The sequence below is a fragment of the Saimiri boliviensis genome, chromosome 8 (assembly GCF_048565385.1).
Source record: "Saimiri boliviensis isolate mSaiBol1 chromosome 8, mSaiBol1.pri, whole genome shotgun sequence".
NCBI classification, from domain to species: Eukaryota; Metazoa; Chordata; class Mammalia; order Primates; family Cebidae; genus Saimiri; species Saimiri boliviensis.
The window spans coordinates 12,326,669-12,352,120 of NC_133456.1; the positions used below are offsets into that span (position 1 = coordinate 12,326,669).

A 25,452-nucleotide genomic window follows, 5' to 3' on the forward strand; every position below is an offset into this window, starting at 1 on the left:
ACAAAACCCACGTTTGAGATGAAGATTTTATGTATACCAATCTCATTATTTCTCTTAATGAAATTCACAGGACTTTCTTCCTTTTTGGAGATGGAGTCTCTGTTGCACAGACTGGAGTGCAGTGGGGTGATCTCTGCTCATTGCAGCCTCCCTCTCCTGGTTTCAAGTGATTCTTCAGTCTCAGCTTCCCAAGTAGCTGGGACAACAGGCACGCGCTACCATGCCTGGCTGATTTTTGTATTTTTAGTAGAAAAGGGGTTTCATTGGCCAGGCGGGTATTGAGAAGTTTAATCTCCAAAAGACTAGACATTTGCATTTATTTAGTATTTTTATTTTATTATTATTTATTATTACTATATTTTTAGACAGAGTCTTGCTCTGTCGCCAGGCTAGAGTACAGTGGCGCGATCTCGGCTCACTGCAACCTCCGCCTCCTGGGTTCAAGTGATTCTTCTGCCTCAGCCTCTGACGTAGCTGGGTCTATAGGTACACACCACCATGCCTAGCTAATTTTTGTATTTTTAGTAGGGATGGGGCTTCACCATGTTGGCCAGGATGGTCTCGATCTCCTGACTTCATGATCCTCCTGTCTTGCCCTCCCAAAGTGCTGGGATTACAGGCGTGAGCACCAAGCCCGGCCATTTTTTACTTTTTGAGACAGTCTTATTCTTTTGTCCAGGCTGGAGTGCAGTGGTGTGATCTCATCTTACTACAACCTCCACCTTATGGGTTCAAGTGATTCTCCTACCTCAGCCTCCCCAGTGGCTGGGATTACAGTGCACATCACCATGCTAATTTGTGTGTGTGTGTGTGTGTGTATGTGTGTGTGTGTGTGTGTGTGTGTGTGTGTGTGTTTCGTAGAGATGGGGTTTCAGGGTATTGGCCTGGCTGGTCTTGAACTCCTGAACCTCATGATTCTCCTGCCTTGGCCTCCCAAAGTGCTGGGATTACAGGCATGAGGCACTGCACCCGGTGTAACGTATTTTTTGTGTGAGTCTTGCTCTCTTGCCCAGGCTGGAGTGTAGTGGTGCATTATCGGCTCACTGTGACTTCTACCTCCATGGTTCAAATGATATTCCTGTCTCAGCTTCCCAAGTAGCTGGGATTACAGGCATGCACCACCACACCTGGCTAATTTTTGTATTTTTAGTAGAGATGGAGTTTCACTGTGTTGGTCAGGCTGGTCTTGAACTTCTGACCTCATGTGATCTGCCCATATATGCCTTCCAAAGTGAGGAGATTATAGGCATGAGCCAGTGCACCCAGCCAACATTTGCTTTTGTAGTAGCCATCTGTGGCTCATGTCTGTAATCCCAGCACTTTGGGAAGCCAGTTCCGGTGGATCACGTGAGGTCAGGAATTTGAGACTAGCCTGGCCAACATGGTGAATCCCCATCTCTGCAAAAAATACAAATTAGCTGGGCGTGGTGTCATGTGCCTATAGTCCCAGCTACTGGGGAGGCTGAAACAGGAGAATTGCTTGAACCCAGGAGGCGGAGGCCGAAGTGAGCTGAAATTGTGCCACTGCGCTCCATCCTGGGCAACAGGGCAAGAATCCGTCTCAAAAAAAAAAAAAAAAAAAAAGTCATCTGTGCAGTACTGATTTATAATAACTTATTTGGGAAAAGAATTAGAAAACAAAGTTTCAACTGGATTATATAATTGAGGCATATGGATGTCAACAAGGTAAGTGTTAGGAATGGAGTAACTTCTAAGCTGTTGGGTCCTCTGTGTTTACAGTTATCTGTCATTTTAAATGTCATTTATTTTGTCATTCTGATTTATTATCAAGTGAGATTATCTTTTGAATTTTCTCTTTGGTGTCAAAAGTGTCTAGTATTTTATGGGGTTTTTTTGTTTTTTTTTTTTTGGTTTTTTTTTTTACTTCTTTAATAAATTTCCTCCTGACAGGTATTTTATGTTTTTAAAGTAACAAATGTAGGCTAAGTCCAGTGGCTCATGCCTGTAATCCCATCTCTCAGGGAGGTCAAGGCAGGCAGATCACCTGAGGCCAAGAGTTTGAGAGCAGCTTGGCCAACATGGTGAGACCCCGTCTCTACAAAAAAATTATAAAAATTAGCTTGGCCTGGTGTTGCCGCCTGTAGTCTCAGCTGCTCAGGAGGGAGGAGAATCACCTGAACCCAGGAGGCAGCGGCTGCAGTGAGCTGAGATTGTGCCACTGCACTCCAGCCTGGGTGATAGAGCGAGACCTTGGCTCAAAAAATAAATAAGTAAATAAATAAAGTAAATGAAAATAAGGTAACAGATGCAGTACAAATGTTAAAATTAAGATATGTTCAGAGCTGTGCTGTGTAAATTCTTTCTTGGGTGGTTGAGAAATGGTAGAAAGCTTGCTGTAATCATCACTGTTTCTTTTGCAGAATTTGATCTTTGCAGAATCATGAGGTAAAATTATAATTTATCATAAGTGTGTTGAATTAGTCATTTTTTTGAGATGGAGTTTTGCTCTTGTTGCCCAGGCTGGAGTGCAGTGGCGTCATCCTGGCTCACCGCAACCTCTGCCTCCTGGGCTACAGTGATTCTCCTTCCTCAGCCTCCCAAGTGGCTGGGATTACAGGCACCCATCACCATGCCCAGCTAATTTTTGTATTTTTATTAGTGGTAGGGTTTCACCATGTTGGCCAGGCTGGTTTCGAACTCTTGACCCAGGTGATCTGCCCTTCTCAGCCTCCCAAAATGCTTGGATTATAGGTGTGAGCCATTGTGACTGGCCCAGTTGAATTATATCTACTTATTTCTTGGCTTGAGAACTGTTTTGTGTCTGCTTATAATGATTGTTTGGCTGATGAATGTCTTTATAATGCATTCATTATAAGCTACTAGCACCGCCTCAGACTTCTTTTGTGCTTTATTATATGCCAAAAGTAAGGTGAAAATTGTGCAGAGGCAGATCTGCTATGAGTGTAAGAAAGTATTTAAAAATGGCATGGTTTATAAATAACTTGCCAAATTATTCAGCTAATTTAAGTTGTATTTTATTTATTGATCTTTTGAGGGTTGATTCACTTTATTTTTCTTGTATAAAAACCCTATGTTTAGCCACAGCTGGAGCCTTGGTCCTCTGCATGCAGACTCTGGTGTGGGTCTTCATGTGGTGGTCAGTGAATTCCTGATAGGTCAGGGGTCAGGTAGCTGTAAGTCTTAGAGATGGCATCAAAGGTAGCCTTGGCTGAACAGGAAAAGATCCCCCAAAGGATCTGTGGTATGTTTGAAGCAAGTCCCCCAAACCAAAAACTATCGTACTCCTAGGAACAGAGAGGCCATTATGGGCGGGTCTGTTGTGCATTATTTATTTATTTAGTTAGGTGGTTTTTAGAATCAGGTTCTTGCTCTGTCACTCAGCCTGGAGTGCAGCGGCACCATCATAGCTCACTACATCCAACTCTTGGGCTCAAGTGATTCTCCCCTTTCAGCCTCATAAGTAGTTGGGACTACAGGCATACACCACTGCACCTGGCTATTTATTTGTTTTTTGAGACAGGATCTCACTCTGACACCCAGGTTGGAGTGCAGTGGTGTGATCACAGCTCACTGCAGCCTTGACTTCCTGGGCTCAGGTGATTATTCCTCCTCAGCCTCCCCAGTAGCTGGGGCTACAGGTGCAAGCCACTGTGTTCAGTTGGCTAATTATTATATTATTTTCTAGAGACAGGGTTTAGCCATATTGTCCAACTGAGGTCTCAAACTCTTGGGCTCAAGTGATCCATCCACCTTGTTCTCCAGAAGTGCTGGAATTATAGATACAAGCCACCATTCCTGGCTGTTTTCATATTTTTTTTTAAGAGATGGGGTCTTATTATATTGCCCAGAATGGTCTCCAACTCCCAAAGTCCTGGGATTGCAGGTGTGAGCCACCACATCTGGTCTGGAGTTTTACATACTATGTGCTGTTACTTGTAGATCTTATTTGTAAAGAAGTAACTTCCTACTTGAATGATGAGATTTAAGGCCAATTCAGAAGTAACTTAGGGGAAGTAAATTTGAAGGCTAGTGTCTAATAGTAATTTGGACTTTTGAAAGTTACCTTTAAAAAAGATAGAAAATTAACTCTTTCATATACCATCTCCCCACTCCACCTTTTTGGTAACAGTCTTGCCCTGTCATCCAGGCTGGAGTGCAGTGGCATGATCATAGCTCACTGCAGCCTTGAACTTCTGGGCTCAACTCCACCTACCTCAGCCTCCTGAGTAGCTAGGACTACAGACACATGGCACCAAGTCCTGATACGGCTTTCTCTATACCAGAACAAAGTTTTTGTTTTTTGTATTTTTTTTTGAGATGGAGTTTCGCTCTTGTTACCCAGGCTGGAGTGCAGTGGCACGATCTGTGCTCACTGCAACTTCCGGCTCCTGGCTTCAGGCAATTCTCCTACCTCAGCCTCCTGAGTAGCTGGGACTACAGGTGTGCACCCCCATGCCCGGCTAATTTTTGTATTTTAGTAGAGACGGGGTTTCACCATGTTGACCAGGATGGTCTCAATCTCTTGACCTCATAATCCACCCGCCTCGGCCTCCTAAAGTGCTGGGATTACAAACGTGAGCCACCGTGCCTGGCCCAGAACAAAGTATTAAGTGATTCAAGCTCACACAGGCATGAAACAGCACCGAATAGATGAAGTGCTATAGGAGTTAAGGGATGAAGAAGAATTTGTAGTCAAGTAGCTAGGGAGCCATGGAGGCCTCTGCTGGTGAGGATGTAACTCTTTTTTTTTTTTTTTTTTTTGAGACAGAGTTTCACTCTTGTTACCCAGGCTGGAGTGCAATGGCGCGATCTCGGCTCACCGCAACCTCCGCCTCCTGGGTTCAGGCAATTCTCCTGCCTGAACCTCCTGAGTATCTGGGATTACAGGCACGTGTCACCATGCCCAGCTAATTTTTCATATTTTTAGTAGAGACAGGGTTTCACCTTGTTGACCAGGATGGTCTTGATCTCTTGACCTCGTGATCCACCCGCCTCGGCCTCCCAAAGTGCTGGGATTACAGGCTTGAGCCACCGCGCCTGGCCTAGGATGTAACTCTTGACCTTAAATGAGGTAGAGGGAAATGTTGTAAGTAGTGGGAGTCAGCCCATGGCCTGAACACAGATAATCTTGTTTTATCTCCTTATAGGAAACAGGAGGTAGGATGTGGCCGGTTTTGGTTAGACTAGGGAAGATGGGGGAGAAGGAGGCAGTATGCTTCTGTAGTTTCTGGAGATCAGATCCCAAGATTGATTTTTACATGTGTATTGCTTTATTTCTTAACCCCTTCATGTTATCTATATGTGTTTCTCCAAGTCCATATATTTAAAATTTTAACTTATTCACATAATAGTTTCATTTGGTAAATTTAAAACAGTGCAAAAGGATATATGGCCCTAGAGGTGCCTGCTGTGTTTCTTGTGGTCCAGTGCATATAATCCCAGCACTTTGGGCAGCTGAGGTGAGCCCAGGAGTTCCAGGCTGCAATAAGTCATGATCACTCCACTGGTGAGACCCTTTCTGGGGAAAACCAGTTTTTTCTGTGTATTATTCTAGAGATAGTCTGTGCATATACCAGTGTTTATTGTTCCTCAGTGAATATTTATTATGTACCTCTATCAGGTCCTGTTCTGTATATCTGTACATCCTGCCATTACCCAATGGTATGATAGCATATTACATACTTGGCACCTCACCCTTTTCATTTAATAATCTTATCTTGGCCTGGCGCAGTGGCTCAAGCCTGTAATCCCAGCACTTTGGGAGGCCGAGGCGGGTGGATCACAAGGTCAAGAGATCGAGACCATCCTGGTCAACATGGTGAAACCCCGTCTCTACTAAAAATACAAAAAATTAGTTGGGCATGGTGGCACGTGCCTGTAATCCCAGCTACTCAGGAGGCTGAGGCAGGAGAATTGCCTGAACCCAGGAGGCGGAGGTTGCGGTGAGCCGAGATCGCGCCATTGCACTCCAGCCTGGGTAACAAGAGCGAAACTCCTTCTCAAAAAAAAAAAAAAAAAAAAAAAAAGGCCGGGCACGGTGGCTCAAGCCTGTAATCCCAGCAGTTTGGGAGGCTGAGGCGGGTGGATCACGAGGTCAAGAGATCGAGACCATCCTGGTCAACATGGTGAAACCCTGTCTCTACTAAAGATACAAAAAATTAGCTGGGCATGGTGGCACACGCCTGTAATCCCAGCTACTCAGGAGGCTGAGGCAGGAGAATTGCTTGAACCCAGGAGGCGGAGGTTGTGGTGAGCCGAGATCGCGCCATTGCACTCCAGCCTGGGTAACAAGAGCGAAACTCCCTCTCAAAAAAAAAGAAAAAAAAAAAAGAAAAAAATCTTATCTCAGAGATCATTCATTAATGATCTCTGAGACAAGTTTGTTTGTTTTTTTGTTTGTTTGTTTGTTTGTTTTGAGATGGAGTCTTGCTCTCTCATGCAGGCTGGAGTGCAGTGGCCCAATCTTGGCTAACTGCAACCTCTGCCTCCTGAGGCATCAGTTCTTCTGCCTCAGTTTCCCAAATAACTGGGATTACAGGCATGTGCTACCAGTATTAAATCCTTTTAATAGTCAGACAGCAAAATTCTTTGCTCTGTTTTTTTTTTTTTTTTTTTTTCTTTTTCTTTTTTTGAGGCGGAGTCTCTCTCTGTCGCCCAGGCTGGAGTGCAGTAGCATGATCTTGGCTTACTGCAGACTCCACCTCCCGGGTTCAAGTGATTCTCCTGCTTCAGCTTCCTGAGTAGCTGGGATTACAGGTGCCCCCACCATGCCCAGCTAATGTTTTTGTATTTTTAATAGAGATGGGTTTTCACCAGGTCAGCCAGGCTGGCCTTGAACACCTGACCTCAGGTGATCCACCCACTTTGGCCTCCAAAACTGCTGGGATTACAGGCGTAAGCCAACATGCTAGGCCTGACAGCAAAATTCTTTAAGCCCCGACTGGGGCTTAAAATCTATTTATACTACTACTCTTTCACTGCCTGTCACCTTAAGTTTGTTAATGTAATTACTACCTTTTATATATTCTCAACTCCTTGTCCTGTCTCTTATTTTATCTTACCTGGCAAAATCTCAGCCCTGGTTTAAATCTTACTTTAAAAAAAAAAAAAAAAGAAGATAGAATCTTGCTCTGTCACCCAGGCTGGAGTGTAGTTGTGCAATCTCAAAGCTTACTGCAACCTCCGCCTCCTGGGTTGAAGCTGTTCTTGTGCCTCAGCTTCCCTAGTAGCTTGGACCACAGGAGCGCACCACCATGTCTGGCTAATTTAGTAGAGACGTGGTTTTACCATGTTGGCCAGGCTGGTCTCGAACTCCTCATCTCAAGTGATCTGTCCACCTCAGTCTCCCAAAGTGCTAGGACTACAGGCATGAGCCACCTTGCCCAGCCTAAATCCTACTCTTTACCTGTTATTATGTGCTTATGACCGAATGTAGTGAAAGAAGGAATTCACTGACTTGTCTCACTTTGAACTCATGACCCCTGACCTCAAAGGTGGCTGCTTTTAGCACTGCCTAGCCGTCCCACTGAGATTCCTTAGTTCATTTATTCTCCTGCCTTTAAGGTTAATATAGCACCATCTCCTTTGGTTCAAACCTCCTGTTCCCTTCCCTTGCCTGTATCAACTGTCATGATCTTGCTTCTTACTTAATTGAAAAAATGAAAGTAATAATAAGAGTCTCTCACTGTATCTATTGACATAGCTCCATTTGGCTGTTGTAGTCTGCCTCTTCCTCTGTCCTGTGGATCAGTCCCTTGGGAGTCCATTGTTCTACCTATGGTCAGCCCTTCCACTTGGCAAGCTAAATCTCATTCCCCTATGATCTCATAATGTTGCTCTGGCAGTTCTCCCTTCTCTGCATCATCATTTTCTGTGTGCAGTCCCTTGGTCAGACCTTAATACCCCACCTAGCTGCAGTTAGTTAATGCTAGGGCGTGTAGTCTTTAATAACTGGCAGCCATGTGACTATAAAGGGGAAAGCTATCTGACATGGACCTTGAAGAATGAGTGATCCTAGCTCACTGCAGTCAACCTCCCAAGCTCGAGCAATCCTCTTGCCTCACCCTCCTGAGTAGCTGGGACTACAGGCCCGTGCTACAATGCCTGGCAAATTCTTTGTATTTTTTGTAGAGACATGGTTTTGCCGTGTTGCCCAGGCTGGTCTCAAACTCCTGGTCTAGGAGTCCATCCACCATGGCCTCCCAAAGTGCTAGGATTACAATTGATTACTAAAGCCAACTTTGTAGGCAGTGGGACACAGTAATTAATGGTGTGTGTGTGTGTGTGTGTGTGTGTGTGTGTGTGTGTGTGTGTAGAGAGAGAGAAGATACCTAATCAGTTTTATCATTGAAATGTCTCAGTGAATTATTACGCAGGTGCCAAAATTTGAGCAGCTTTCTATTTGTCTTTGCTTTGTTGAACTGTTAGGTGACTTTTTCATTATTCTTCATTAGAGAAAATTTTCTCATTTCTCTAGGCTGAGGCAAGTGAATCACTTGAGGTCAAGAGTTTGAGACCAGCCTGGCCAATATGGTCAAACTCCATCACTACTAAAAATTAAAAAATTAGCCAGGCATGGTGGCACGCACCTGTAATCCTAGTTACTCGGGAAGCTGATGCAGGAGAATCACTGGAACCCAGGAGGTGGAGGTTACAGTGAGCCGATACTGCACCACTGTACTCTAGCCTGGACGACAGAGCAAGACTCTGTCTCAAAAAAAAAAAATTATGTACTTTAAAGATAAATTCTAAGTGCTTCCATCCATCCTTTACACGTTCTTAGTCACTCTACCACCCACTACTGCAGTGTAATGCTGATCTTCTCCTTGCCAGGCCCAGTGGCCTTGTCTCAACTTTTCATTTCAGAGAGAGCTTCACTCTGTTACCCAGGATGGATGGAATGCAGTGGCATGATCACGGCTCACTGCAGCCTCGACCTTCCAGGCTAAATCGATTCTCCCACCTCAGTATCCCGAGTAGCTGAGACCACACGTGCACACCACAATGTTTGGCTAATTGTTGTAGAGATGGGGGTTCTATCATATGGCCTAGGCTGGTCTCAAACTCCTGGGCTCAGCAATCTACCTGCCTTGGCTTCCCAGAGTGCTGAGATTACAAGCGTGGGACACTATGCTGGCCTTTTTTTTTTTTTTTTTTTTTGAGACAGGCTCAGCCTTAAGATCAGTTGGGACCACAGGTCCCTTGTCACAAATTCTTATTGCCCCTGATCAGCCTCACACAAACCACTTCCTTTTTTTTTTTTTTTTTTGACAGTCTCACTCTGTCACCCAGGCTGGAGGGCAGTGGTGCAATCTTGGTTCACTGCAGCCTCTGTCTCCTGGATTCAATTGATCTTTTTGCCTTAGCCTCCCTAGTAGCTGGGATTACAGGTGTGCACCACCACGCCTGGCTAATTTTTGTATTTTTAGTACAGACGGGGTTTTACTGTGTTAGGCTGATCTTGAACTCCTAACTTGAAGTAATCCTCCCTGCTCGTCCTCCTAGAATGCTGGGATTATAGGCAAGAGCCACCATGCCCGGCCCCCTAATCTTTTATATTAATATCCATGACTCCTTTGACCTTTTCTGAAATAGGTTTTTTCAGTTTCTCTAGTGTCACACTATCAAAATTAGTAAATTTTCCTTGGAATCCTAGACAGAAGATTAAGCCATGTGTTTTTCCAGCCTAACTTTTGTTGCATCTGTATTTTCCTTTTACATGTTGACTAGTTCAAACCGATTAACATCCCAGGTAAGGTGTGAATTAAATCTTGACATGGGGCCAGGCGTGGTGGCTCACACCGTAATCCCAACACTCTCCGAGAGGCCAAGGTGGGTGTATTTCTTGCAGTCAGGAGTCAAGACCATCCTGGCCAATATACTGAAACCCAATGTCTACTAAAAATACAGAAATTAAGGCCAGGAGTGGTGGCTCACTCCTGTAATGCCAACACTTTGGGAGGTTGAGGCAGGTGGATCACGAGGTCAGGAGTTCAAGACCAGCCTGGCCAAGATAGTGAAAATCCGGCTCTACTAAAACTACAAAAATTAGCCAGGCATGATAGCAGGTACCTGTAATTCCAACTACTCAGGAGCCTGAGGCATGAGAGTCGCTTGAATGCAGTGGCAGAGGTTGCAGTGAACTGAGATCATACCACTGCGTTCCAGTCTGGGCTATAGGGTGAGACTCTGTCTCAAAATTAAAAAAAAAAAAAAAAAAAAAAAAAAAAAAAAAGCTGGGCATGGTCCATTCCTGTAATCTCAGCTACTCAGGAGGCTGAGACATGAGAATTGCTTGAACTCAGGAGGCAGAGGCTATAGTGAGCTGAGGTCATGCCACTGCACTTCTAGCCTGGGTGACAGAGTGAGAGACTCTGTCTTTTTTTTAAAAAAAAAAAAAAAAAAAAGCCGGGCGCAGTGGCTCAAGCCTGTAATCCCAGCACTTTGGGAGGCCGAGGCGGGTGGATCATGAGGTCAAGAGATCGAGACCATCCTGGTCAACATGGTGAAACCCCGTCTCTACTAAAAATACAAAAAATTAGCTGGGCATGGTGGCGTGTGCCTGTAATCCCAGCTACTCAGGAGGCTGAGGCAGGAGAATTGCCTGAACCCAGGAGGCGGAGGTTGTGGTGAGCCGAGATCACGCCATTGCACTCCAGCCTGGGCAAGAAGAGCGAAACTCTGTCTCAAAAAAAAAAAAAAAAAAAAGAAAATCCTCACATGGACTGTCACAGCTGATTGCTTCTCACAGTTTGTGGATACTATAGATCAGGTGTCCCCAAACTACGGCCCGTGGGCCGCATGCAGCCCCCTGAGGCCATTTATCTGGCCCCCCTGCCGCACTTCAGGAAGGGGCACCTCTTTCACTGGTGGTCAGTGAGAGGAGCACAGTATGTGGCGGCCCTCCAACGGTCTGAGGGATAGTGAACTGGCCCCCTGTGTAAAAAGTTTGGGGATGCCTGCTATAGATGGACGGGCACCTGTCAGTAAAGGAGGGGAAGCCTTCTTTTGTGAAACTGATTTGCCTCTGTCTTCTAAATCAGTGTGTGGACTTGAGTCTACTAATGAAGTCTTACTATTTTTTCTATATCTTTTATTTATTGTAAGGTGTTAGCTATTGGAATTCTGGACAGAACAGAGCTCCTGAGGCTATTCACTGCTGTAAGAAGAAGTGTCATGACTCTATTCAGCAGAGGAAGAAGTCTATTAAGGACGTGGCTGGAAATAGATCTGCCACTCAAAACCTATTCTGGAGTGAGTCCTTCCAGGATGGGCTTAGGGCATTTGAGAGGCACAGCAGGCTCCTCTCAGGAAGCACTACTGAACCCCTAACTGAGCTCACACATTGTTCCTGGGTTCTTCTGGAAAGTCCCCATGACCCTCATCCCTAGGCAACCACTAAGCCTAAGCCAGTTTTTTTTTTTTTTTTTTGGAGACGGAGTCTTGCTCTGTCACCCAGGCTGCAGTGCAATGGCATGATCTTGACTCACTGCAACCTCCGCCTCCCGAGTTCAAGCAATTCTTTCACCTCAGCCTCCGAAGTAGCTAGGACTACAGGTGGACGCCACCATGTCCGGGTACCTTTTTAAAAAAATTTCTGACCAATGTGGGATTTCACCACATTGGTCAGGCTGATCTTGAACTCCTGACCTCAGGTGATCCACCAGCTTCTGCCTCCCAAAGTGTTGGGATTACAGGCATGAGCCACCATGCCTAGCCATTACTTTTTGTCCTTGTAGATTTACCTATTCTGAATATTTCATACAAATATGGTAAGAAATATGTGGTTCTTTGTGACTGGCTTCTTTCACTGAACATAGTATTTTCAAGGTTCATCCATGTAGCATGTTTCAGTACAGTATTGTACTTCATTCCTTTTTATTGCTCAGAAGTACTCCACTGTGTGTCTATACCACATGGTTAGATATGTAGCTTAAATAGGATTATTTTGTTGATTAAAAGCTATTGAATAAAGATTTTAAAATGGGATACATTAAATTAGTTGTAGTGGGCTGGGCATGATGGCTCACACCTGTAATCCCAGCACTTTGGGAGGCCAAGGCAGGCAGATCACTTGAAATCAGGAGTTCGAGACCAGTCTGGCCAATGTGGTGAAACCACACTCCTATTAAAAATGCAAAAATTAGCCGGGCATGGTGATAAGTGCCCGTAGTCCTAACTAAGGAGGCTGAGGAAGGAGAAATCGCTTAACCCAAGGGAAGAGCTTACAGTGAGCTGAGGTCGTGCTACTGCATTCCAGATTCTTGCTCTGTCACCCCCCAAAAAGTTTTATTTTATTTTTTGAAGCGGGGTTTCACTGTTGTTGCCCAAGCTGGACTACAGAGGTGTGATCTCTGCTCACTGCAACCTCCACTTCCCAGATTCAAGTGATTATCCTGCCTCAGCCTCTCGAGTAGCTGGGATTATAGGCAAGCGCCACCACCCGGCTAATTTTTTTGTATTTTTAGTAGAGACGGGGTTTCACTGTGTTGATCATGCTGGTCTCGAACTCCCAACCTCAGGTGATCCGCCTGTCTTGGGCTCCCAAAGTGTTGGGATTACAGGCGTGAGTCACTGGGCATGGCCAAAAAAAAAATTTTTTTTAATAGTTATACTAGTTCCTTAGGATATTTACTTTTGGTCAAGTCAATAGTTATTTTAAATTTTCAGTTTAATTGAGGAAGATGATATAAAGTTACATATTAAACGCTTGGTCAAATGAACAGCCTCATTGAACAGCTCCACATGGCCTTCAGGAAGTTGCCCAGGGAAATGTGAGTAAGCATCATGGTCACACAAATGTGAGAAAAATCACCAAAGACTGCTGTGTGAAATGCAGAGGATTGCACATTAATGCATGGTTGGGATTTACCTACTGAGGCATAACCAGTATCCACGGTAGCATCTGAAGAACATCTGATGGACACACCACTCTCATACTCTGCACCTAAATAAGCAAGGCAGGCAGTTGGGCATATGAGCTCTAGTTATCGCAGGGAATCACTTAGACTTGTAAAAAGAAGTGTGAAAAGGGCTGACCTTCACTTATTCTTCCTGTAACAGAGCTTCCTGAAGCTCAGAAAGCCACAACTGGCTGGGTGTAGTGCCTCCACCTATAATTCCAGCATGTTGGAAGGCAGAGGCAGGTGGATCACTTGAGCCCAGTAGTTTGAGACCAGTCTGGGCAACATGGATAAATCCTGTCTCCACAAAAAAAAAAAAAAAAAAAAAAAATTAGCCAGGAATGGTGGCAGCTACTCGGGAGACTGAGGTGGGTGGATCACCTGAGCCCAGGAATTAGAAGATGCAGTGAGCCAATGACAGTAATTCTCCCAGCTACTTGGGAGGCTGAAGTGGGAGGATCACTTGAGCCTGAGAAGTGGAGGTTACGCCATGATAGCACCCCCCGCACTCTGTTCTAGGGGACAGAGTGAGACCCTGTCATTTTTTTTTTCATTTTAGGAGTTACCGTTACTAGTATATTGTTACTGGTGACTTAGATATAACTGACTTTGGGTTAAATAAATCTCTACTCCAAACTCTTATAAGTTATTTCTGAGACTAAACCTATCCTAGAAAATGACACAGCTGGAAGAGCTCAGCGTGATTTCCTTTCTTAAGCTGATAAGCCATATACTCATAAAGATACTGGATTATAGGAAAGTGGAAAGGAAATACAATGCAAAAAATTTTTTCTGTGTTTTTTAAGGAAAAAACAGCAAATTTGATTTTTTTTGTGCTTGTACTTTTTACTTCTTCTCAACATCCATGTTGTATTGCCAGACTCCCAGCATCCCAGAAATCACCTAGGCTTTCATTTTGTCCCATAATCACTTGTAATTTTTGTCTTTGTCACCATTAGTGGCTAAATGATTTTATAATTTTTCTGGGCCAAATGTTCTTCATTGAATATCTGCAACCTCCATCTCCCAGGTTCAAGTGATGCTTGTGCTTCAGCCTCCCAAGTAGCTGGGATTATAGGCATGTGCTACCATGCCCAGCTAATGTTTGTATTTTCAGTAGAGACAGGATTTTGCCATGTTGGCGAGGCTGGTCTCGAACTCCTGACCTCAAGTATTCCTTCCATCTCTGCTTCCCAGAGTGCTGGGATTACAGGCATGAGCCACTGCACCCAGCCTTTACTGCATGCTCTTGTTTAAAGATTTGTATTGAGCACGTTTCCCTATCATCTGTATGCTTCTTATTGTGCATTCATGATTAGTAGCATCTTCACTGCCATTTTGCCAAAAAAAAAAAAAAAAAAGTTAAATCATTAATTAGATCATTTTGTAGATTTGGATAAAATTCTATAATCTCTATACATATATACTTAGGTACATATTCACTGCCTTGTGTAATACTCTGCTAATTCACAAATGAATTCAGGAGGGCAGTACCATCAGCCCTCTTGAGTTTTTTTTTATTTTTATTTTTTATTTTTGTCCTTTTTGTTGTTGTCGTTAGCCCTCTGAGCTGGTACCTCAGTGGATTGTCTTAATCCATTCTGGTTGGGGAACATACGCTTTAGATGACACAATTTTGATAGTATATGTTCTTTAGGATTAGTTTGTCTGTAGGAAACAGACTTGAAAAATACCACCTTAAACAAGGTGATCATTTATTTCTTATTTATATGGCAGAAGCATGGAAGGTAGGCAGTCTTGGGGCTGAGATGGTGGCTCCCAAGATCACCTGAGATCCAGGGTCCTTTTTACCTTTTGTTTCCTCCAGCCTCATGGTACTGTACTCATTCTCACATACCAGGATGGCTACTTAGAAACCAGCCCTTACAGCCATGTTCAATGGCTCACACCTGTAATCCTAGCACTTTGGGAGACTGAGGTGGGTGGATCACAAGGTCAGGAGGTCAAGACCATTCTGGCCAACGTGGTCAAACCCCCATCTCTACTATAAATGCAAAAATTAGCTGGGTGTGGTGGCATGTTCCTGTAGTCCCAGCTACTTAGGCTGAGGAAGGAGAATTGCTTGAACCCAGGAGGCGGAGGCTTCAGTGAGCTGAGATCGCTCCACTGCACTCCAGCCTGGGTGACAGAGCAAGACTCCGTCTCAGAAGGAAAAGCGAAAAAACAAACAAAAAAAAAACACAGCCCTTCAGGTTTAAGCAGCAGGAAAGGAGGAAGAGAATGAAGAAGGGCACGTGATTTCACTTTAAGAAAGATTTCCTGGAAGTCCCACAACATACTGCTGATTCACATCTTATGGTACATGGCCATGTCTGCAAAGGAAGCTACTAAGTGTAGTCTACAACAAAGTACATAGCTAAAAATTGAAGTATAGTTTAAGAGAGAATGGTGGGAATTGTGGTGGTTGACCTTCACTGTCTGCCAGATAGAAACAATCTGCAGATTTCTGATTTTTTTTTCCACTGGGTACGAGAAGGGTGGTAACAGCTTTATTGAAATATAATCTACATACCTTAGAATTTACCTATTTAAAATGTGAATTATATATACTGTGGGCTGGGTGCGGTAGCTCACCCCTGTAATCCCAGCACTTTGGGAGAAAGGTAGAGGCGGGTGGATCACTTGACCTTAGGAGTTTGAGATCAGCCAGGGCAATGTGGCGAAATCCTGTCATACTGAAAATACAAAAAAAGCCAGGTGTGGTGGCTTGCACCTGTAGTCCCAACTACTCGTAGACTACCATGGGAGAAAGATTACTTGAGCCTGGGGAGGCTGAGGTTGCAGTGAGTGGAGATCATACCACTCCACTCCAGCCCGGGCAACAGAGTGAGAACCTGTCTTAAAATAAATAAAATGTGAATTATATATACTGTAATCAATAGTTTATAGTATGTTCATAGAGTTGTGCAGCTGTCATCACAATACTTTTTGAAAAATGTCGTTACCTGAAGAAGAAACCATTATTTCATTAGTCATTTTCCATTTATCTCCACCCCTCAAGTGCCTGCCCTAGGCAACTATCAGTCTATTCTCTCTGGATTTGTCTATTCTGGACAATTTTTTTTTTTTTGAGACATAGTTTGGCTCTTGTTACCCAGGCTGGAGTGCAATGGCGCGATCTCAGCTCACCGCAACCTCCGCCTCCTGGGTTCAGGCAATTCTCCTGTCTCAGCCTCCTGGGTAGCTGGGATTACAGGCATGCGCCACCATGCCCAGCTAATTTTTTGTATTTTTAGTAGAGACTGGGTTTCACCATGTTGACCAGGATGGTCTTGATCTCCTGACCTGGTGATCCCCCCGCCTCGGCCTCCCAAAGTGCTGGGATTACGGGCTTGAGCCACCGCACCCGGCCTGTACAATTTTATATAAGTAAAATCATGCATGTTGGTTTTCGTGACTCTGTTCTTTTACTTACATAACATTTTCAAGATTAATAGTATACCATATATCAATACTTTATCCTTTATTGCTGAATAATATTCCATTCCATTGTTTGGATATACTGTATTCATCAGTTGTTGGATATTTGGGTTCTTTACATTTTTTGACTTATGAATAATCCTGCTATGAATATTTATGTAGAGGTACAAGTTGTTATGTGGACATATTTTTTTGTTTCTCTTAGATGTATACCTAGGAATAGAATTGCTGTGTCATACCTACTCACGTCCTTTGCTCTTTTTTTTTCCTCTGTCATCCAGGATAGAGTGCAGTGCCACCATTTTGCCTCACTGCAGCCTCCACATCCCAGGTTCAAGCAATTCTCCTGCCTCAGCCTCCTGAGTAGCTGGGACTACAGGCACACGCCACTACACCTGTCTAATTTTTTTTTTTTTTTTTTTTTTTTTGGATATTTTAGTAGAGATGACTTTTTACCGTGTTGCCCAGGCTGGTCTCAAGCACTTCCTCAGCTCAGGCAATCCACCCGCCTAGTCAGCCTCCCAAAGTGCTGGGATATTATAGGCATGAGCCACCACACCTGGCCCCTTTGCTTGTTTTTTCTTTTTTTTTTTTTTGAGATGGAGTCTCACTCTGTCACCTAGGCTGGAATACAATGGCACGATCTTAGCTCACTGCAACCTCTGCCTTCCGAGTTCAAGCAATTCTGTCTCAGCCTCCCAAGTAGCTGGGACTACAGGTGTATGCCACCAGGCCCAGCTAATTTTTGCATTTTTAGTAGAGAAGGGATTTCGCCATGTTGGACGGGATAGTCTCGATCTCTTGACCTTGGGATCCACCTGCCTTGGCCTCCCAAGTTCAAGTGATTTCTCCTGCCTCAGCTTTTCGAGTAACTGGGATTACAGGTGCCCACCACCACATTCGACTAATTTATTATGTATTTTTTTTTTAGAGAGATGAGGTTTTGCCATATTGGCCAGGCTTGTCTTGAAATCCTGACCTCAAGTGTTCTGTTTGCCTCAGCCTCCCAAAGTGCTGGGATTACAGGTGTGAGTTGCTGTGCCCAGACCAAAAAGAGTTCTTTATGACTTAAACCTTGCAAGAGATCCTGAGCCAGATCACCAACCTAAGCTACTTACTTTTTTGTAGTTGAGTCCTAAGAGTTTTTCTGAGACAGGGTGTTCACTCTCACCCAGACTGGAGTGCAGTGGTGCAGTCATGGCTTACTGCATCCTCTACCTCCGTGGCTCAAGCAGTCATCCCACCTCAGCCTCCTTGGTACCTGGGACCACAGGTGCATGCTACCACACCTAGCTGATTTTATTTTCTTTCTTTTTTTAAAGACAACATCTCATTCTGGTTCCCCAGAACCAGAGTGCATTGGTGCAGTCTCAGCTCGCTGCAGCCTCAACCTCCTAGGCTCAGGTGATTCTCCCACCTGAGCCTCCCAAGTAGCTGTGATTAGTGTGTACCACCGTGCCTGGCTAATTTTTTTGTATTTTTAGTAGATACAGGATTTCACTATATTGGCCCAGGCTAGTCTTGAACTCCTGGACTCTGAAGCAGTCTGCCTGTCTCAGCCTCCCAGAGTGCTGGAATTACAGGCGTGAGCCACTCTGCCTGGCCCTTTTCTTTCTTTCCTCCCCTCTCAGGCTTCCATCCGTCCGTCCTTTCTCAGTGTCTGACTGTGTTGCCAAGGCTGGTCTCTTAACTCCTGGGCCTGAGTAATCCTCCTGCATCAGCCTCCCGAAGTGTTGAGATTACAGATAAGAACCACTGTGCCGGCCTCAATTGAATTGATTTTTTTAATGCTAATGCTGTATCCTGCAACCTGACTGAACTTGTTTATTCTAAAAGGTTTTTTTTTTCCTTTCCTTTTCTTTTTTTTTTTTCGAGATGGAATTTTGCTCCTGTTGTTCAGGTTGGGGTGAAATGGTGTGATCTCAGCTCAGCCTAAGTTACCACTGCCTCCCAGGATCAAGCAATTCTCCTGCCTCAGCCTCCCGAGTAGCTGGGATTACAGGCATTTGCTAACACCCTTGGCTAATTTTGTATTTTTGGTAGAGACTGGGTTTCTCCATGTTAGTCAGGGTGGTCTCAAACTCCCGATTTCAGGTGATCCGCCCGCCTCATCCTGCCAAAGTGCTGGGATTACAGGAGTGAACCACTGTACCCAGCCTATTCTAAAAGTATTTTAATGATTCTTTAGGATTTCCCACATTGTGAGATCATCTCATATACGAATTGAAATAGTTTTACTTCTTCCTTTCCAATTTAGGTGTCATTTATTTTGTTTACTTACTGCCCGGACTAGGACTTTTAAGTATCTTGATGGGTAGAAGTGACAAGAACAGGCCAGGTGTGGTGGCTCATGCCTATAACCCCAGCAGTTTGGGAGGCCTAGGTGGGCAGATCACGTGGTCAGGAGTTTGAGACCAGCCTGGTCAATATGGTGAAACCCTGTCTCTACTAAAAATAAAAAAATTAGCGGGGGTGTGGTGGCGCGTACCTGTAGTCCCAGTTACTTGAGAGGCTGAGGCACAACCTAGGACACTGAGGTTGCAGTGAGCCAAGATCACACCAGTGCATTCCAGCCTGGGCGACAAAGGAAACTTGGTCTTAAAAAAAAGGAGTGGCAAGAACAGACATCCTTGTCTTGTTCCTGATCTTAGGGAGCAGACCTTCTTTTCAGTCTTTTACCATTAAGTATAAAATGTTACGAGGTTTTGTTGTATAACGTTTTGGTGTCAGGTGGATCAGTGTACTAGAATTTTGAATTTGAGTATGCTGTTAGAGGCTTATGCCCCATGGTTAAAAAAGCATGTGTCATAGCCTGAGGCTACCTATGGCTTCTTGTGCATTCCAGATAATCCTGTGGTTTGTGTTTCAGTCATGGCTGCCATTCGGAAGAAACTGGTAATCGTTGGTGATGGAGCCTGTGGAAAAACATGCTTGCTCATAGTCTTCAGCAAGGACCAGTTCCCAGAGGTGTATGTGCCCACAGTGTTTGAGAACTATGTGGCAGATATTGAGGTGGATGGAAAACAGGTGAGTATACTTTTCATAAGAACTGGTGCCATTTTCTGTGTTAGATTATTTACGGAGCATGTATAGAACTTAAGATCCGTTTTTTTTGTTTGTTTGTTTTTTTTTTTTTTTTTTTTTTTTGAGACGGAGTTTCGCTCTTGTTACCCAGGCTGGAGTGCAATGGCGCGATCTCGGCTCACCGCAACCTCCGCCTCCTGGGCTCAGGAAATTCTCCTGCCTCAGCCTCCTGAGTAGCTGGGATTACAGGCACGTGCCACCATGCCCAGCTAATTTTTTTGTATTTTTAGTAGAGACGGGGTTTCACCATGTTGACCAGGATGGTCTCGATCTCTCGACCTTGTGATCCACCCGCCTCGGCCTCCCAAAGTGCTGGGATTACAGGCTTGAGCCACCGCGCCCGGCCTGTTTGTTTGTTTTTGAGACGGAGTTTCACTCTTGTTACCCAGGCTGGAGTGCAATGGCACGATCTTGGCTCACCGCAACCTCTGCCTCCTGGGTTCAAGCAATTCTCTTGCCTCAGCCTCCTGAGTAGCTGGGATTACAGGCACACGCCACCAGCTAATTTTTGTATTATTAGTAGAGACGGGGTTTCACCGTGTTGACCAGGATGGTCTTGATCTTTTGACCTCGTGATCCACCCACCTCGGCCTCCCAAAGTGCTGGGATTACAGGCGTGAGCCACCGCGCCCGGCAGAACTAAGATCTTTTTGCTGTCTCAGTATACAATATAACAAAAATGTTGGAAAGAATAATCCATTCTCATACTGCCGTTTTAGTCCAAGTTTGTTTGGGTTTTTTTGAGACAGAGTCTTGCACTGTTGCCCGGGCTGGTATGCAGTGGCATGACCTGGGCTCGTTGCAACCTCCACCTCCCAGGTTCAAGCGATTCTCCTGCCTCAGTCTCCTGAGTAACTAAGATTATAGGCACCCACCACCCCTGGCTAATTTTTTGTATTTTTAGTAGAGATGGGGTCTCACTATGTTTGCCAGGCTGGTTTTCATCTCTTGACCTCATAATCTGCCCACCTCAGCCTCCCAAAGTGCTGGGATTACAGTAGTGAGCCACTGTGCCCAGCCTCCTCCGGGTTTAAGGAATTCTCCCTCTTCAGCCTCCGCAGTAGCTGGGATTATGGGAATGCGCCACCACGGCTGGCTAATTTTTTTTTTTTTTTTTTTTGAGACGGAGTTTTGCTCTCATTACCCAGGCTGGAGTGCAATGGCGCAATCTTGGCTCACCGCAACCTCTGCCTCCTGGGTTCAGGCAATTCTCCTGCCTCAGCCTCCTGAGTAGCTGGGATTACAGGCATGCGCCACCACGCCCAGCTAATTTTTTGTATTTTTAGTAGAGACGGGGTTTCACCACGTTGACCAGGATGGTCTCGATCTCTTGACCTCGTGATCCACCTGCCTCGGCCTCCCAAACTGCTGGGATTACAGGCTTGAGCCACCGCGCCCGGCCTAATTTTTGTATTTTTAGTAGAGATGGGGTTTTATGACATTGGCCAAGGTTGTTCATGAACTCCTGACCTCAGGTGATCTGCCCACCTCAGCCTCCCAAAGTGCTGGGATTATAGGCATGAGTCACTGTGCCAGGACCTTTTTTTTTTTTTTTTTTTTTTGAGATAGAGTTTTACTCTTGTTGCCCAGGCTGGAGTACAATGAATGGCATGATCTTGGCTCACCATAACCTCCATCTCCTGGGTTCAGGGAATTCTCCTGCCTCAGCCTCCTGAATAGCTGGGATTACAGATATGCGCCACCACGCCCAGCTAATTTTGTATTTTTAGTAGAGATAGGACTTATCCATGTTGGTCAGGCTGGTCTCAAACTCTTGATCTCAGGTGATCCACCCAGTTTGGCCTCCCAAAATGCTGGGATTACAGGCATGAGCCATAACACCAGCCTGGTTTTTTTTTGGTTTTTATTTGAGATGGAGTCTTACTCTGTTACCCAGGCTGGAGTGCAGTAGCTCTGTCTTGGCTAACTGCAGCTTTCACATCCTGGGTTCAAGTGATTCTCCTGCCTCAAGCCTTGCTGGGACTAAAGGCGTTTGCCACCGCGCCTGGCTATTTTTGTTGTTGTTGTTCCACCCAAATCATCTTCAAAGGCTCAGCTATTTTTTTGTATTTTTAGTAGATACAGGGTTTCACTGTGTTAGCCAGGATGGTCTCTATCTCCTGACTTCTAGATCCACCCACTTTGGCCTCCCAAAGTGTTGGGATTACAGGCGTGGGCCACCAAGCCCGGCTGCTTACATTTAATTTTAAAAGATTTTTTTTTACTTTAAGATAAAGCAGCCTGCCACAATTGTTTTATTTTGTCACTGATGGTGAGGACAGTGCTTCCCCATTTCTGTCCTAAAAGCCCTCTGGTAAGACTGGAACAAAGCTCTTTAGAAATTGGAGGGGGTTTTTTTTTTTGTTTGTTTGTTTTTAATTTTAGGGTTTTTGTGTGTGTGTGTGTTTAATTTTCTGCTTCCTTTTGTTGTCTAAATAATGCTTTAATTAAGAGACAGGAATCTTTGTCTCCCAGGCCTTGAGTGTAGTGATATGGCCATAGTTCACTGCAGCCTTGAACTCCTGGGCTCAAGTGATCCTTCCACCTCAGCTTCCCAAATAGCTGGCACTATAGGTATGTGTCACTATACCTGGGTAATTTATGTTTTTTTTTTTTGAGATGGAGTTTCGCTCTTGTTACCCAGGCTGGAGTGCAATGGCGTGATCTCGGCTCACCGCAACCTCCGCCTCCTGGGTTCAGGCAATTCTCCTGTCTCAGCCTCCCGAGTAGCTGGGATTACAGTCACGCACCACCATGCCCAGCTAACTTTTTGTATTTTTAGTAGAGACTGGGTTTCACCATGTTGACCAGGATGGTCTCGATCTCTTGACCTCGTGATCCACCCACCTAGGCCTCCCAAAGTGCTGGGATTACAGGCATGAGCCACCGCACCCGGCCCAATTTATGTTTAGAGATAGGGCTTTCGTTGACCCAGCTGGTTTTATTTATTTTTTATTATTTTTGAGACGGAGTCTTGCTCTGTCACCCTGGCTGGAGTGAAGTGACACGATGTCCACTCACTGCAACCTCTGACTTCCGGGTTCAAGCAATTTCCCCTGACTCAGCCTCCCCAGTAGCTGGAATTACAGGCATGTGGCACCAAGCCTGGCTATTTATTTTTATTTTTATTTTTTTGTATTTTTCGTAGAGATTGGGTTTCACCATATTGGCCAGGCTGGTCTTGAGATCCTGACCTTGTGATCTGCCCACCTCAGCCTCCCAAAGTGCTTGGGATTACAGGTACCCGGCGACCCAGCTGGTTTTAAACAACTGGGCTCAAGTGATTCTTCCACCTCAGCCCCTTTAGTGGCTGGGCTTACAGGTATGAGCCAGTGTACCCAGCTCTCCTATACATCTTTTTAAGTGGGTCAACTGAAAGAAAAAAACCCTTGGAGGTTAGGCAGGAGGATCACTTGAACCCAGGAGTCGGAGGTTGCAGTGAGCCGAGATCGCGTCACCGCACTCCAGCCTGGGAACAGCGCAAGACTCCGTCTCAAAAAAGAAAACCCCAGGGCCGGACGCGGTGGCTCATGCCTATAATCCCAGCACTTAGGGAGACTGAGGAGCGTGGATCACGAGGTCAAGAGATCAAGACCGTCTTGGCCAACATGGTGAAACCCCGTCTCTACTAAAAATGCAAAAAATTATCCGGACGTGGTGGCACATGCCTGTAATCCCAGCTACCTGGGAGGCTGAGACAGGAAAATTGCTTGAACCCAGGAGGCAGAGGTTGCGGTGAGCCGAGAATGCGCCATTGCACTCCAGCCTGGGCAACAAGAGCAAAACTCCGTCTCAAAAAAAAAAAAAAAAAAACTAGAACAAGGTACTCTTCTCCAACATTCTCATTTTTCTTGGGCATTCAGTTATATGTCTCATATGCTGCTAACCCTTAATATATTACCTTTCATTAATTCATCCCCTTTCTCCCTTCTTACTTTTTGTTTATTTGTTTGTTTGGAGACAGAGTCTCCTTTGGTCACACAGGCTGGAGTGCAATGGCACGATCTTGGTTCACTACAACCTCTGCCTCCTGTGTTCAAGTGATAGTCCTGACTCAGCCTCCCGAGGAGCTGAGAATACAGGTGCCTGCCACCATGACATGCCTGGCTAATTTTTGTAATTTTAGTAGAGATGGGATTTCACCATGTTGGCCAGGCTGGTCTCGAACTCCGGACCTCAGGTGATCAAACTACCTTGACCTTCCAAAGTGCTGAGATTACAGACATGAGCTACTGCTCCTGGCCACTTCTTACTTTGCTGCATTACTTACTTCTTTCTCTCCCAGGCTACCTGGTCTCCGTTTGTGGCACTGTGTGAGGAATATGGATTAGATAAGCTGCTCCGAACTCAAGGGGCCTTCATTGTAGGGTTTCCTGATAGTTCTTTGGCCATCAGTAAGCTGTTTGACCTTTGAGTCTTCCTCATTTGCAAAACAATTTAAACCATTTTATAGGTGACCTCAAGGTTCCTATGAAGTAACATAAAGTAGAAGAACCAAAGCACTTCATAAATTGAGGTGAATACTACCATGCTCAAAACCCTCTTTCTTAGTTTGTAGCCTTTTTTATTCAAATACAGAGTGAGCCACAATTATTGCTCTTTTGCTGTTAGGAACTCTAAGATACTTTCTGGCCCAAATATAGATGGAAAAAAATAAAATAAATACCAGCCTAACAGAGTCTTCAGATGTACTCTGAAGGGGGCCCACCGATGCAGAGTGTTAATTCAGCCTCAGTACTCTTCATGGATGTTTGGACATTTTGTGGTCCTGATAGGAAGACTGGTTTTATGTGGAGACAGGGCCCAATGGTAACAAACTAGGCAGAAATGTGCTGAAGTCTTCAGAATTGGTGTCAAGTAATAGCCCTCTTACCTAACTTAGATTGATACAACACATATAGAAAGATCCATTGGCTTGGGGAAGCAGTGTCAGGTTGATACTTTCATAGCTTATTTCTCAAAAGCCTAGTGAATGTGTATTACTGGTTGTGTCCTAACATTTTCTCCAGAGAGTGGCTATTAGTTGTTGCATGTCTGTGACCATGAACTGGAAGGATGTTTTCTATCTATGGCAGTATGTATGTTTTAGAGGCAGCAATAGCTCTTTGGTTTTCTTGGAAACATCATCTCTGCCTGGGCATCTTGGAACAACCAGAATCTTGCCCATAAGAAATTTAGATACCTCGACCTGAAACCTTGAGGAATGGTCTGTGAGTATCTTTCTTGTGCTGCAAACCTTGAACATCATTGACCCTTGCAATATAGGAGGACGCTCCTCACTTGAGGAGAGTTCCCCAGAATAAAAGTGTTTGATTTTGAAGAGCATATCACAGACTAGCTGCCTGCCTCAGAGTCCCCAGGATGGGAGAAGGTGCTGTGTAGGAATATTCATTCAACATTATGCAGTGCCAGGGAACCATACAAGATTGTAGGTGATCATGGTACCAAGAGTAGGCCTGCTCAAAGTGAAAAGGCCCATTTTGATATGAGACAGGCTCAGCACCTTGAAAGCATTTTATCAGGCGCCAGCAGAGGCTGGATATGTGACTGAACACCATGGGGTGGAGGGGGCCAGTAGAGTGGGATTTGGCAGGGAGTAAATGAGCTCCATCATTGTGAAGACAGACAGATTGTGATAGTCAGGCATCAGTATATCTTAGTTACACATGCCAGAATGATGGTGTGCATGACAGAAGTACAGTGGGCCTTATGGAGGTTCTTTGTGGTGCATCGTGGGACGAAAGTTGGAGGGTGGAAGAGCCATCAATTTTAAGGCAGAAATCACTTAGAAACTGAAATTTGGGCTGTGAAGGTGCTAAGAGAAGAAGGATGTGTTGTAAGTATTGGAGGGAGACCTCTTTGCCCTAAAAGGGCATTCTGTACAGAGGATGTTGAACATGGAGTCTGGTGATAAGAAGGGGTAGCAAAGCTGGCTGCAGTGCTCTGGACAGTGTTGAATGGGACTTATGTTGAGAGACCAGGCATCAATTTATGTGGGTCAAGATGGCCAGGGGCAGACCTATGTTACTTCTAGTTAAATAAT

At 44.9% G+C, this 25,452-nt stretch overlaps 1 protein-coding gene across 1 annotated transcript in view; it reads left to right on the forward strand.

Annotated features, from left to right (window-relative positions):
* The window catches only part of RHOA (ras homolog family member A), a 58,722-nt gene that overhangs the window by 16,177 nt on the left and 17,093 nt on the right, over positions 1-25,452 (forward strand). Inside the window, exon 2 of the mRNA XM_039477105.2 lies at positions 19,195-19,352. Coding sequence (XP_039333039.1) covers positions 19,197-19,352 — 156 coding nt within the window. The 5' untranslated portion in view covers positions 19,195-19,196. The remainder of the gene's footprint in view (positions 1-19,194; positions 19,353-25,452) is intronic.